Raw genomic sequence first — 16,184 nt, 5'->3', positions numbered from 1 at the left:
GCCTCCAGGACTGTGAGGAATAAATGTTTGCTGTTTATAAGCCACCCAGTCTCTGGTATTTTGTTACAACAGCCTGAATGGACTAAGACAAGTGTATATTAGTTTCCTATTGCTGTTGTAATACATTAACACAGATTCTTTGATTTAAGACAACATTAATTTATTATCTTACTGCTGTTTATAAGCCACCCAGTCTCTGGTATTTTGTTATAACAGCCTGAATGGACTAAGACAAGTGTATATTAGTTTTCTATCGCTGTTGTAATACATTAACACAGATTCTATGGTTCAAGACAACATTAATTTATCTTACAGTTCTGGAGGTCAGAAACCTGAGATGGGCTTCGGTGGGCTAAAATCATGCTGTTGGCAGGGCTGTGTTTCCTTGTGAAGGCTTTAGGGGCAGAATCCATTTTCTTGCATTTTCTAACTTTTAAAGGTTGCCAGCATTCCATGCCTTGTGGTCCCCTTCCATCTTCAAAGCCAGCAGTAATCAGTTGAGTCATTCTCATAATGCCGTCTTTCATTCTGATTGTTCTGCCTCCTTCCTCCAAGTTTAAAGATCCTTGTGATTATACTGTGTCCACCATGTTAATCTCATTTTAAGGTGAGCGATTAGGAACCTTAATAACATTTGCAATCTTAATTCCTCTCTGCTATGTAACATAATTTATTCATGGGTACTGGGTATTGGAACATGGATTTCTCTGTGGAGCCATTAATTATTCTGTTTACCACAAGGTGGTTTCTAGCTGACGGTGCCCTTAGATGCTTTCTGGAAACAAATGATAAGCATCTCTGGAGGAGGGCACATCCATCCTAGGCCTTAGGGAATTTTTAATCTTTTGATGGTAAAAGCCAGTAAGTACTGAATTAAGTGCACAAAGAAACAAGGCAAGATGAGCAAGACCCATCAGACAGCAGAACCAACCCATAAAAGACTACATATATATATACATATATATATATATACATATATGTACACTATATGATCAGATACTAATTTTTTAAATCACTGTGCTTACCATATTTAAAGAAGTGACAGACCTAAATATCTGCAAGAAATGGGGAACTGTAAATAAGATGTTAAATATTTGAAAAAGAACATTATAAAACTTGTTTAATTAAAATTACTGAAATCAGCAAGTCAGAGAATGGACTTCCACCTCTGACCATGAGGAAGTAAGAGGGTTTGGACTTATCCTCCACTATAGACAGCTAGGAAACTGGACTGTATATTTAAAAGAAATTTGTTTCAGACATTGGAAAACAGGCAGCACAGAACTGTGGTCCCTGAGGAAAAGGAAACTAATGATCACTCCAGCTTTTTGCCCGGAGGTAGTTTCCAGACTGTAGCATAGGTAGGATTGGCCCAAAAAGTGGTCTCACTGACTGGAGAAGACAAAGGTCAGTCAGCCTTTAGGGTGGTGTATGTGAGTGGCTGGAACTTGTGGAGCATAATACTGGAAAGGAGAGAGCTACATGGAGAAAGAGCTCAAGAAACCAGCATAGGGTACCCTTGAATCTGGCTGAAAACCACTTCATGCATATGTAGGATGACATTCTACAAGCCCTGATAAATAACATCTTTAGGAAAGGACAAGTGCCAGTGAGCTATAATTTGAACAATTTTCAGAACTTACACAGGGCTGGGAACCATTTAGTTTCCCACCAACCGGGATAAGTACAGTCATGGAATACAAGAGGTATTCAGTGGAGATCCAAGAAAACTAAAGGTAGTAGTGGAAAGGCTTTTCTGCTTCTTTCCTTAAAGCCTTTTTCAAAGCCTCAAAATGATCTTCAAGTAAGTTAACTTCCTGAATGAATGAAATGTGACACTCTTCAAGGGGAAAAAAAAGGACTCACAGTATAAAAATTCATAATGTCTGGCATCCGAATAAAATTACTTGACATGCAAAAAAGCAGGAAAATTTAGCTCATAATCAGGAAAAATATCAGTCAATAGAATTAGAACCAGAATTAACAGATAATAGAATTAGTAGATAAGGATGTGAAAACTATTAAAATTTCCTAAGTATACTCAAGAATTAAAAGGATAGCATGAACATAATGAAGAGGAAAATGGAGAATTTAAAAAGGAAAGAAATGGTTCAACAAATGGTGCTGGGTCAAATAGATATCAATATAGAAAAGAAGAACATCAGCTCTATCACACCATTCACAAAAAATAATCAAAATGGACCATAGCCCTAAATGTAAAACTTAAATTTCTAAAAGTTTTCAGAGAAGAGCTTTGCAGCCTTGGTGTAGAGAAAGTTTCTTAGAGCACAAAAACAACAACCGTAAAGGAAAAAAATGGATGAATTGATCTTCATCAAAATTAACTTTTATTCCTTGGAAGACACCATTAAGAAAACAGAAAGGAAGGCCAGAAGCTGGGAGGAAACAGCGACAACATATATATCAGACAAAAGGATAGTATCCAGAATATATTTAAAAACAAACAAAAACGCTCTTACCACTCAATGATAAGAGGTCAAACAACCCAATTAAAAATTTTGCAAAATATTTTAATAGAGACATATGAATGGCAGTAAGCATGTGAAAAGATGATCAACATCACTAATCATTAGAGAAATGCAAATAAAAATCACAATGAGATATCATGACATTAGGAAGGTTTTAAGTCATTTGAATGGTTGAAAAGAAAAAAAAAAGTAAACAAAAGAAAAACACACAGTAGACCATACCAAGTGATGTTGGGGTTGAGAAGCCATAATGTAACATTTGTACATGGCTGGTGAGAATGTAAAACGATACAATAACTTTTTATGAATTGAAGTATAGTTAATTTACAACATTGTATTAGTTTCTGGTGTATAGCAAAATGATTCAGTTATACATATATGTTGTTTTTCATATTCTTTTCCATTATAGTTTATTACAAGATGTTGAACATAGTTCCCTGTGCTATACAGTAGGACCTTGTTGTTTATTTAATATATAGTAGTTTGTATCTGCTAATCCCAAACTCCTAATTTATCCCTCCCCCCCTTTCCCCTTTGGTAACCATAAATTTGTTTCCTATGTTTGTGAATCTGTTTCTGTTTTGTAAATAGTTCATTTGTATTATTTTTTAGGTTCTGTATATGAGTGATATCATAGGATATTTGTCTTTCCCTTGTATGACTTAATTGACTTAGTGTGATAAACTCTAGATCCATCCATGTGCTGCAAATGGCAATATTTCATTCTTTTTATGGCTGAGTGACATTCCACTGCATATATATGCATCTTCTTTATCCATTCATCTGTTAATGGATACTTAGGTTGCTTCCATGCCTTGGCTATTGTGAATAGTGCTACAATAAACATAGTGGTGCGTGTATCTTTTCGAATTAGAGTTTTCATCTTTTCTGGATATATGCCCAGGAGTGGGATTGCTGATCATATGGTAGCTCTATGTTTAGTTTTTTAGGGAACCTCCATACTGTTTTCCGTAGTGGTTGTACCAACTTACATTCCCACCAACAGTGTAGGAAGGTTTCCTTTTCTTCACACTCTCTCCAGCATTTATTTGTAGACTTTTTGGTAATGACCATTCTGACTGGTATGAGGTGATACCTCAGGGTAGTTTTGATTTGCAGTTCTCTAATAATTAGTGATGTTGAGCATCTTTTCATATGCCTGTTGGCCATCTGCATATCTTCATTGGAGAAATGTCTATTTAGTTCTTCTGCCCAGTTTTTGATTGGGTTGTTTGTTTTTTTGTAATTGAGTTGTATGAGCTATTTTTTTGTTTTTGTTTTTATTTAAGTAGCCCTTGAGTTGAGTCTATCTATCTATCTATCTATTTATTTATTTAAGGTTGTATGGGTCTTTGTTGTTGCGCGTGAGCTTTCTGTAGTTGCAGTGAGTGGGGGCTACTCTTCGTTGAGGTGCGTGGGCTTCTCATTGCGGTGGCTTCTCTTTTTGTGGAGCACGGGCTATAGGCGTGTGGGCTTCAGTAGCTGTGGCACACAGGCTCAGTAGTTGTGGCTCACAGGCTCAGTAGTTGTGATGCATGGGCTTAGTTGCTCCACGGCATGTGGGATCTTCCCGGACCAGGGCTCGAACCTGTGTCCCCTGCATTGGCAGGTGGATTCTTAACCACTGCACCACTGGGGAAGCCCTGAGCTGTATTTATATTTTGGAAATTAAGCCCTTGTTGGTCTCATCATTTGCAAATATTTTCTCCCACTCCATAAGTTGTCTTTTCATTTTATGGTTTTCTTTGCTGTGCAAAAGCTTATAAGGTTTTTTTCTAGGTCCCATTTGTTTATTTTTGCTTTTTATTTTTCTGTTGCCTTGGGAGAATGACCTAAGAAAAACACTGCTATAACTTAACGTCAGAAATGTTTTGCCTATGTTCTCTTCTAGGAGGTTTATGGTGTCATGTCTTAACATTTAACTCTGCAAACCATTTGGGGTTTATTTTTGTGTATGGTGTGAGGGAGTGTTCTAACTTCACTGATTTACATGCAGCTGTCCTGCGTTCCCAGCACCCCTTGCTGAAGAGACTGTCTTTTCTCCATTGTATATTCTTGCCTCCTTTGTCAAAGATTAATTGACCACAGGTGTATGGTTTTATTTCTGGGCTGTCTATTCTGTTCCATTGACCTATATGTCTGTTTTGTGCCAGTACCATGCTGTTTTGATTACTGTAGCTTTGTAGCATTGTATGAAGTCTGGGAGGGTTATGCCTCCAAGCTCTGTCCTTTTCCCTCAGAATTGCTTTGGCAATTCTGGGTCTTTTATGGTTCCATATAAATTTTAGGATTCTTTGTTTTAAATCTGTGAAAAATATCCTGCATAATTTGGTAGGGATCACATTAAATCTGTAGGTTGTTTTGGATAGGTAGTATGGCCGTTTAAACTATTCTAATTCTTCTAATCCGAAAGCATGGGATATTTTTCCATTTCCTTGAATCTTTAGTTTCCTTTATCAGTACTTTATAGTTTTCAGCATATAAGTGTTTCACCTCTTTGATCAGGTTTATTCCTAAGTACTTTATTTTTTTTATGTGATTTTAAAAGGGATTTTTTTTTTTACTTTCCCTTTCTGATATTTCATTATTAGTGTAAAGAAATGCAACAGATTTCTGTATGTTAATCTTGTATCCTGCTACCTTGCTGAATTCCTTTATCAGTTCTAGTAGTTTTTATGTGGAGTCTTTAGGGTTTTCTATATATAGTATAATGTCATCTGCATATAATGACAATTTTACCCCTTAAAATTTGGATACCTTTTATTTCTTTTTCTTGTCTGATTGCTGTGGCTAGGACTTCCAATACTATGTTGAATAGAAGTGGTGAGAAGAGTGAGCATCCTTGTCTTGTTCCAGATTTTAGTGGGAAGGCTTTCAGCTTTTCGCCATTGAGTATTATGTTGCCTGTGGGTTTGTCATAAATAGCTTTCAATATGTTGAGATATGTTCCCTCTACACCCACTTTGGTAAGAGTTTTTATCATGAATAGATGTTGAATTTTATCAAATGGTTTTCCTGCATCTCTTGAGATGATCATGTGGTTTTTGTCTCTTATTGAGGTGGTCTGTCACACTGACTGATTTGCATATGTTGAACCATCCCTGTGGCCCTGGGATGAATCCCACTTGATTGTGGTGTATGATCTTTTTCATGTGTTGTTGGATTTGGCTTACTAATATTTTGTTAAGGATTTTTGCATAAAATGATATAATAACTTATGAAAACATTTTGATTTCTTAAAAACCTAAACAACTTGGGGTTGCCAAGGGGTAGGGTGGTGGGGGAGGGATGGACTGGGAGTTTGGGGTTAGTAGGTGCAAATGATTACATATAGAATGGATAAACAACAAGGTCCTACTGTATAGCACAGGGAACTATATATTCAATATCCTGGAATAAACGATAATGGAAAAGAATATAAAGAAGAATGTATATATCTGTAAAATGGAGACACTTTGCTGTACAGCAGAAATTAACACAACACTGTAAATCAACTGTACTTCAATTTAAAAAATAAATTAATTTGAAAAAGGTAAACATAAACCTACCATATAACCCAACCATTTCACTATTAATTATATATGCAAGAAAAATGAAAATATCCACAGACATCTGACTGGATAATTCCATACGATAGAGTATACTAGAAAATAAAATAACAAAGTAATGATACAGGTGACAGTATGGATAAAACTCAAAATCATTCTGCTGAGTGAAACGGGTCAGGCAAAAAAAAAAAAAAAATGGAGTCTGTACTGTAAGTTTCTATTTTTGTAAAATTCTAGAAAATGTAAACTAATCTATAGTGTTTGCCTAGGGTTCTGAGTAGAGGGATAGATGGATTAAAAACAAGTGAGCAGGGGGCTTCCCTGGTGGCACAGTGGTTAAGAATCCACCTGCCAATGCAGGGGACACGGGTTCGAGCCCTGATCCGGGAAGATCCCACATGCCATGGAGTAACTAAGCCTGTGCACCACAACTACTGAGCCTGTACTCTAGAGCCCGCAAGCCACAACTGCTGAGCCTGTGTGCCACAACTACTGAAGCCCGCGTGCCTAGAACCCATGCTCTGCAACAAGAGAAGCCACCACAATGAGAAGCCCACGTGCTGCAACAAAGAGTAGACCCTACTCACAGCAACTAGAGAAAGCCTGCATGCAGGAACGAAGACCCAACGCAGCCAAATATATATATAAATAAACTTATTTTAAAAAAAAGTGAGCGTGTGTTTGGAAGTGTTGCAAGTGTTAGTTTTTTTGATTGTGGTAATGGTTTTATGGGCATATGCATATGTCAGAACTCTTCAAATTATATATTTTAAATATCTGGTTTCCTATTGCAAACTAGGCACTGCAGAAGAAAAGATCAGTGAATTGAAACATAGCAACAGAAAATACCCAAAATACAGAACAGGTAGAAAAAGAACTAGGGAAAAAAGTAAACTGTGCATTAGTGATTTTTGGAACAATATCAAGTGGTCTAACAATACTGAATTGGAATCCAGAACAAAAGGAGGCCATACAAAAAATATTGGGAGAAATAATTTTTCCCCAATGAGTTTTCCAAATTTGATAACAACTATAACCCTGCACAGATCCAGGTAGCTCAACTTATTTATCCCAAGTAGAATATACACATAGAAAGCCACCCAGAGCACATAATAATCAAATTGCGCAAAGTCAGTGATAAAGAGGAAATTTTGAAAGCAGCCAGAAAAAAAGACACATTACTACAGAGGAACGAAGATGAGAAGGACTGCAGACAGTCAGGAACTTTGCAAACCATTAGACAATGGAAGGATATCTTTAAAGTGCTGGCATCAAAAGCTGTCAACCTAGAATTCTGTACCTAACAAAATGTTTTTTTTTAAGTGAAGACAGAATGATTTTTTTTCCAGAAAAACAATAGCTGAAAGAAGTCATTGCTAGCACACTTTTAGTACAATAAATATTGAAGGAAGTTCTTTAGACATAAGGTCTACACAAAGGAAAAAAAGATTATAGAGATTGTAAATATGTGCGTAAATGTAGGAGAGACCTGTTTAAAATTTCTTTAAAATAATTTATCTTTTAAAGTATAAGTAATGTATGGTGGGATTTATAACAGACGTGGATGTAAAATATATAACCGTGGCACCGAGAATGGGGGTGGAGCATGGATATATACTGCTCCTAACATTGTCTATTAAGTCATATTATAATATTTGAAGGTAGACTGAAAAGTTAAAATGAACATTATAAATCCTATAGTAGCAAGCACTAAAAAACTAAAAAGAGGTCGAGCTAATAATAGCAAATAGTGGAAATAAAATAGAGTATTAAAAAAATCCTTATTCAATCCAAAAGAATATTGCGGGAGGTGAGAGTTGGGGGAAGTAACATATAACAGATGGAATAAATAGAAAACAAATAACAAGATGGCAGATATAAACCCAACCGTATTGATAACTACATTAGATATTAATCATCTAAACACTTCAATTAAAAAGCAGATATTTACACTGTATTGAAATATCAACTCTATGTTTTCCACAAGAAACTCAATGTAAATATAAAGACATACGTTAAAAATTAAAGGATGGAAAAAGATATATAGTTGACCCTTGAACAACAAGCGGGTTAGGGATTTCATCCCTCCACACAGTTGAAAATCTGCCTATAACTTGTAGTCGGCCTTCCATATTTGTGGTTCCTCTATATCTGTGGTCTGCATCTGTGGGTTTAACCACCCTCAGATCGTGTAGCACTATAGTATTAACTATTGGAAAAAATCCACGTGTGAGTGAATCCACACAGTTCAAACCCATGTTCGTCAGAGGTCAACTGTATAAAAAAAAATGCTAATCATAAGAAAGTTGCTGTGTCTGATGTAACATCAGACACAGTAGACTTCAGGCCAAAGGATAAGACTTTAGAACAGGGATAAAGGGGAACATTTTTTAATGATGATGAAATCAATTCACAAAGGAGACAATATAAAAAATATATATGCACCTAATATCATAAATTCAAAATACATGAAGCAAAAACTGACAGAACTTAAAGGAGAAAGATAAGACAGAAAACCAATAGAAATATAGAAGACTTAACACTTTGTCAGCTAGGCCTAAATGACATTTATAGTACACTCCACCCAATAACTGCAAATACACATTCTTTTCAAGTGTACATGGAATATTCACCAACATAGTACATCATGTGCCACCTGTAAATCAAATCTCAATAAATTTAAGGTGATTGTAATCTAACAAAGCATGTTTTATGATCACAAGGAATTCAGTTGGGATTCAGTAACAGACTTCTGGAAAATTCCCAAATATTTGGAAGATAAACACATTTATAACCTGGGCACATAACAATGCATCATAAGGAAAATTACAAACATTTTGAACTGAATAAAAATGAAAAGACAATTTATCAGAATTTATGAGATGGAGCTAAAGTAGTGAATAGGGAGAAATTTATAGCTTTAAATGCTTTTACTAGAAAAGGGCAAAGGTCACATAATAAGTGCAAATGAAACAAAAAATAATTATAAGGAAGAATATAATAAAGGTAGGACAGATATAAAAACCATAGAAAAGGATGAACAAAAAAATTATTGAAACCACAAGTGGTATTTTGAAAAGATCAATAAAATTGCTAAAAGAGATCAATAAATTGCCAGAGAGATCAATAAAAAAGTAGAGGAGATAATTAAACTGATATTGAGAATGAAAGAGGGATATCACTGCAGATTGTATAGACATTAAAAGGGTAGTAGGAAATCTTTTGAACAACTTTATGCAAATAAATACTATAACTTATAAGATACAAATTGCATAGCATAACCCTGTTACCATAACAAAATGGACATTTCAATAGAAAGGATGCTTAAAATCATTAGTCATCAAGAAATTGAAAATTACAATACCCATACATGTTCCTTACAGTGGCTAAAGTTAGAAAGATTGACAGTGCTATATGTTGGTAAGGATGTGGTGCAACTGAATCTCTCATATTTTACTGGTGGGAATGTAAAAGAGTACAGCCATTTTGCAGAACCGCTGTACAATTCCTTAAAATATTAACGACAAACCAGAACAATCTTACTACTCAGCCCAGCAATAACACTCTTATTTATTTAAGAGAAATGGTAACATATATTCACAAAGACTTTTAAACAACTCAAATGTCCATCAACATGAGACTTAATAAACAACTTGCCCTATATCCATATAAGGGAATACACCTCAGAAGTTAAAAGCACTGTTGATACATGCAACAGCATGGATAAATCTCATTAACAGGTGGCTGAGCAAAAGAAGCTAGACACAAAACAATATATGCTCTGATTCCATTTATATGCAACTATAGAAAAGATAAGTCTAATTTATAATGACAGAAAATAGATTAGTGTTTCTTTGGGCTTTGGGTTGTTCCAGGAAATATACTCATATGGCACAAACATACTATTTGAGTTGACAGAAATATTCTGTGCTTGATTATGTTCTTAGTTAAATGAAAATATGCATTTGTCAAAATTTATTGAACTTTATTTTTTAAATGGGTACATAGTATTATATGACAATTTTATCTCTATAAAATTGACTTAAAAAATCAGAGGATGTATTTGTCAGCTGATTGTGCAATAGAGGGAATTTGTGAAGTGGAATATATGTGGTAGAAGAAATTAAATGCAGTTAAGGAAAGAGAAAGAAATGTAAAATATAGGAGAGAGAGAGAGGGCAGCATGAAGTATATTATGAGAACAACTTAAGTACTTTTGATCAGAGTCTTAGGAAGGGTGTTAACAGCAACACATATTCACTAAAGGAGGTACTTCAGGCAGAAGCAAAGTATTCCTAGATGAATGCTCTGAGATATAAGTAATGAAGAGCAGAGACAGTGGTAAATATGTGTGCAAACATAGTGTTTAGTGAAGTATATAGAGCAATAGCATAAATAGGAAGGAGGTCTAAGTCCTAGAAGGATGGGTAAAGATTTTGATTAATGTTAGACCTATATCCTAATTTCTGGGATAACCTCAAAAAGAATAGAAATAGAGGGCATAATTATCATATTGAAAGAGGAAAAACAAAATTAAACATTAAATATTCAGTGAATTCCAAAGTTTGCAAGAAAGGCGAAAAATAGAAGCTTGATACAAATAGAACAAAAACAGATAAGGAATTTAAACCCAAATATAAACTCTTAAATTTAAATTACTAAATTTTGACAAAATGTTGTAGTGTTTTAGAAAAAGAAATTCCATATTATTTAATAATACAGAAAGGTTGTAAAGAAATAATTGAAAAAGACATTATGGAAACAATAACAAAAAGTGTTTTATAGGGGTGTAACAAAAGACCATAGAGTCGAATGCAAAAATCATTGCTAGAAATAAAAAGGTTCACTTTGTAATTATATGAAGTTCTATTCACCAGGATGATATAACAATTATAAAATTATGAGCACTTAATAACGTAGCTTCAAAAACATAAAGCAAAATTTCAAAGAAGTAAAAAAGAGAAATAGACAAAGCCACAATTTCCTAGAATATTTTGCTTACTTTTCTCAACAATTGATAGAAAAAACAGGCATTGAAAAACCAAAACTGTAAAATTGCATCCAGCAATTTCAGAGTATCTACTACTCTTTCCAAGCATATGCAGAGAATTTTCAAAAATTGTGTATTGACCATAAGGACAGTCTCAGAAAATTTCAAGATTGAAATCATGTTGGGTATTTTCTTTTACTACAGTGTGATTAAGTTAGAAATCTATTAAAAGGATAGACTATCCATATATATTTGGAAATTAAGAACTACACTTCTAAAAACTGTGAACCTGAAAAGAAGACATAATGAAAATTAGGGAATATTTCGACTTAATGATGAGAAAATATGACTGGAATGCAGCTTATTAGATGGCAATCAGTAACTTTAAATGAAGACAGAAAAGAAGAAAAGAAGACAGGCTGAAAGTTAATGAGCTCTTCCATTTCAGGAAGAAAAAATAAGAGCAGAATAAAATAGACGGCAGGAAGAAATAAAAGCAGGGACAGGAATTAATGGATAAGAAAACAGACATACAATAGAGAAGATCAAGGAATCAAAAAAGAATTCTTTTTAAATCTAAGAAAAAAGAGAAGGAGAGAAACTTTAAATGGCTCGACTGAGAAAAAAGAGAAATCAATAACTGAAGTATGGAATGAAAAGCAAAAAGGACATGACTGCTGATATTGTTGACATTAGATAGATAAAAACATACAAGGAAATGTTTTATGCAAATAAATTAGAAAATATAGTTGAAATGGGCAAGTTCCCAGAAAACTGTGACTAACATAAGAAATAGAATACATGAATAATCCTTTAACAGTTAAATAAATTTGATCAGTAATAGGCACTTCAGAAAGACTTTATTTCCATTTGGCATCCCTGGCATGTTCTTTTAAAATGTTCAAGCAAGGCATCCTACATTTCCTAATTTTTTCCCAGAGAATAGAAAAGGAAAGGACATTGCCACTCATTTTATGAGGGTAGCATAACATTGATATAAAAACTTGATCAAGTACAAAGGAAATTTACAGACCAGTCTCATTAGTGAACATAGATGCCGAAATTTGAAAGGACTAATCAAGATAAGGAACCCAGCAAATATGTCTCATGATAATGTTGGGTTTTCCCAGGAATGGAAGAGGTTTGGTTTAATATTCAGTGTAATTCACTGTATCACTATATTCAGAGATTTAAGAAAGAAAAATGACATGGTTTTCCCAGGAATGGAAGAGGTTTGGTTTAATATTCAATGTAATTCACTGTATCACTATATTCAGAGATTTAAGAAAGAAAAATGGCATAGTTATTTCAATAAATTCAAAATAAATTTGGTACTCAGCCTTAAAAAAAAAAGAAAGAAAGAAATGTTGCCGTTTGTGACAATGTGGATGGACCTGGAAGGTATTATGCTTCGTGAAGTAAGTCAGACAGAGAAAGACAAGTACTGTATGTTTTCACTTATAAATAAAATCTAAAAAATAAAATAAATGAATACAACAAAACAGAAACAGACTTATAGAGAACAAACTAGTAGTTACCAGAGGGAAGATGGGTGGGAGGATGGGCAAAATGTGTGAAGGGGATTGAGATTTACAAACTACTAGGTATGAAATAAGCTACAAGGTTGTAATCTACAGCACAGGAAATATAGTCAATATTTAATAATAGCTTTGTATGGAGTATAGTCTATAAAAATATTGAATTACTGTGTTGTACACCTGAAATGCAATTTTGTAAATCAAATATAAATAAACTGATTGATTTGGTAAAATTCAATATCTTTGCATGGCAGGAAAATTCCCCTAACAAGCTAAACATAGGATGAACTTCCTTAATGTGATAAGCAGTATTTCTCTTAAAGAATACAGCAAACATATTTAATGATGAAACTTGGAATGTGTTCCCATTTAGATTGGGTATGTCAAGGATGCTCACTCTGACCACCAATTTTCAACATCATAATTGAGGTCCTAGCTAATCCAATAAGGCAAGAGCAAGAAAAAAGAAAGCAATAAGGATTAGAAAGGAACAAAACTACCATTATCTATAGATGATATATTTGTATATGTAGAGCATTTCCAGATAAATTATTATAATTACAAAGCTTAGCGATGTTGTTAGATAACAAAGTCAATATACAAACATCAATTGTGTTTCTATAAGCCTACAAGAAACAAAACTTTTAACTAAGGATATCATTTACAATAGCACCAACACTGCAATATGAATAAATCTCAACAGGCTGTATGTAAGACCTTGGTCTTATCTAGTGAACAGTTGAGGAACCCAGTAGAAAAATGTAAGTCCCTGTTTGCTTTCTTTTCAGGCTTAAATCTAGGAAATATACACTGTTTAAATTCAGTATGCTTACCCCGGGGTGGGGGACGCTATACATTTTGTCCAAAATACCACAGAATAACATCCTAAAATAGTTGTTTGCAATATTATTTTTGGAGTAAATTGATCACATCAAAATAGAATATCTTGGTAATACAGATTTGGCGCTTGTTCAGTCTGAGTCTTTATCTAATAGTAAGTCTTTTCTGTAGCATTCTTGAAAGCATCCTCTGGTGGGAGTTCATTCACTCTTCTGCCTGAAATTTCCACTCATGGGAACTAGTACTGAATCATTTCACAAAGATTTTTTTTTTTTTTTTTTTTGCCTTAGGCATGGTCTTTATTCATTTGGACACTGTACAAATATTACAATTTCCTTTTGTTGCAAAAAGTATAAAAATAATCTTTAGGGGCTTCCCTGGTGGCGCAGTGGTTGAGAGTCCGCCTGCTGATGCAGGGGACACGGGTTCGTGCCCCGATCCCGGAAGATCCCACATGCCGCGGAGCGGCTGGGCCCGCGAGCCATGGCCGCGGAGCCTGTGTGTCCGGAGCCTGTGCTCCGCAACGGGAGAGGCCACAGCAGTGAGAGGCCCGCGTACAGCAAAAAAAAAAAAAAAAAAAAAAAAAAATAATCTTTATATAGGAATCCATTCGTTACTGCAAATCTTTCTAAATCTCTGCAAATGGCTCTAAATGAGGATAAATGAATAAACAAGAGGGGGACTGTGGGGCAGGAGGAGGCCGGGCCAATCCTCAGGGACTCTCCCGACCAGATTCCTAGCTAGAGATCTCCATTCCTCCTGTTAGCAACCTGCCCGCCCCAACAGGTTCTCAGGGCCAAGGGTCCAGCAGAAAGGGGGCACACGAGCGGTACAGAAGGAGCTGTGTGATCCGCGTGGGGAGAAGTGAAGGAGACTAGGCTAGGTGCTGGCAAGTGTCCAGCCCCACCCCATGCTTCCTCCTGGAGGGGGAGGGGCTGGCAGGTACAGGGCAGTGGGGCTGGATGCACTGCCCTAGGAGGGTGAGGGAGGGTCCTTGGATCTGTGCCACTGGGTGGCAGCTGAAACTGAACTCTGGGAGGGCCGGGGGAGGCTACCAGGTAGGGGAAGGCCCCCAGAAAGGAGTGGCAAACACTTTGGCTCCACAGTGGAGAGAGCTAAGCCCCTTTCCCCTGCTCTCCCAGCACAGAACAGGTGTTGGTGCAGGAGTGGGACTTGTGGCCAGAACTGTGCAGTGAGGGAAGGCTGAGGAAGCCAGGAGTCTACGGCTCTCAAGTTGTGTAGGGGTGGGGTGGGGGGAGGTCCCCAGGCAGCCCCCAGGTTAGACAGTCTGTGTCCCAGCCACAAAGGGCATGCCCCTGTCAGTCAGAGGTTGAGAACAGGCACATCAAAGAGGTCACAGACACCTTCACTCTCATCCAGGTTGTAGATGTAATCGTGGTCTCCAGGGGGTGGAGAAAGGCGGAGGAGGGGTGCAAACACTTCTGAGGACATCAGCTCCTCCAAGAGCTCTGAGCTCATGCACTCTCGAGTTGGATCAAAGATTTCTGACAGCTCTTTGGGGAGCTCCAGAACACCTGTGGGGTCCGCCTTGATGGGCTCAAAGGAGGTAGAAGGGTTGGGTCCGGATGAACTGCTGCTGCTGCTGCTGTCCAACAGGGCAGAGGACTGCAGCGGCCGGGTGTCCAGTGCTGTCAGGCCCAGCGGGAGGGAGCTGAGCTCACCACCGTCCTTGTTATCGCTTCCAGGGCCAGCACTCACTGTGAGCTCAGCGGCTGGACCGGCCACCCCCTGGGCTTCGGTGCTGCCGGGAACAGGGTTGGGGGTGGTCACCTGGGGACTGCTTGGGCGTGAGGCATCCTGGGGCGGGACCAGAGCAGGCTTGGGCAGAGGCGGAGGGGTAGAGACAGCAGGTGGGCTCTGGAGCAGATCTTCGGGTGGCGGCACAGGCACCGCCACAGGTGGTGAGCTCCATGCCTCCTTGTTCACCAGCAGCACCTCGATGGGGCCACTTACGCTCTTCAGGTGAATCTGGTACTTCTTCTGCCCATTGAGGCCCTCTGGGATGGGCACCTCCAGGCTGGTGCCCGACGGGGCCCGGATGGCAAGGAGGGTGTCTCCAGCAAAGCATCTGCAGATGTCCTCATGAGTCACGTAGGCCAAGCAGCTGTTCTGCACGTCCTCTGTGACATTCCGGATGCTCTGCTGCACCCACACCTTGTGCTGGTCTAGTTCTTGCTCTCGCTGCTGCAGCTCCTCGATCTCTGCCTTGAGCTCAATCAGCTTGTCCGCGATCTCCCGGGTATTGCAGCCAGGCCCCACGCCCTTCCACTGGATGCTATTCTTGGATTTTTTCTCGATCAGCCCGATACCTTCCAGCACGTTAGTAATGTCATAAATCCGCCGCTTCTGGCGAACAGCTAGGGTGTCAGCTGCCAGCTTGAGGTCAAGCACGCCGTCCTTTGCCTCCTGCAGAAGCGACACGAACTTGGTAGTGAGAAGTCCCAAACTCTTCTCGTGCCGGCTTGGGGTGCCCGGGGGCGGCGGCGCCTGTGGCCCGGCCTCCGCCATAGCGCCCTCCCGCCACCTCCCCTCAGCCAGGCCGGGCCAGGCCGGCGCCGCCCACAAAGATTTTTTGAAGTACATATTTACCAAGTACCATGAGAGCTACCTTACTTTGTCAGATTTAAGACATCATCAGTTGTAAGATGCATCATTTCTTCATGTTCTACTAAATAAAAAGTCACTTTTCGACTGACACACCATTGATTTTAACATGCATCTTGAGTATAGAGGTTTTTTAATGTTTTTAAAAGCAGTT

The 16,184-nt window shown here is 37.6% G+C and overlaps 2 protein-coding genes across 11 annotated transcripts in view; one reads left to right on the top strand and one right to left on the bottom strand.

Moving 5' to 3' along the window:
- The window catches only part of LCORL (ligand dependent nuclear receptor corepressor like), a 185,218-nt gene that overhangs the window by 43,069 nt on the left and 125,965 nt on the right, over nt 1-16,184 (top strand). The window lies entirely within an intron of this gene.
- On the bottom strand, nt 14,647-15,985 carry LOC309809818 (transcription factor E2F4). Its single transcript, XM_082631276.1, has one exon. It carries the CDS (start codon nt 15,932-15,934, stop codon nt 14,729-14,731), a length of 1,206 nt encoding a protein of 401 aa, XP_082487402.1. The 5' UTR covers nt 15,935-15,985; the 3' UTR covers nt 14,647-14,728.

Source organism: Mesoplodon mirus, assembly GCF_964341445.2.
Source record: "Mesoplodon mirus genome assembly, chromosome: 2".
NCBI lineage: Eukaryota > Metazoa > Chordata > Mammalia > Artiodactyla > Ziphiidae > Mesoplodon > Mesoplodon mirus.
Note: the sequence above shows the minus strand (reverse complement) of the source record. Positions and strands in the feature narration are given on the sequence as shown.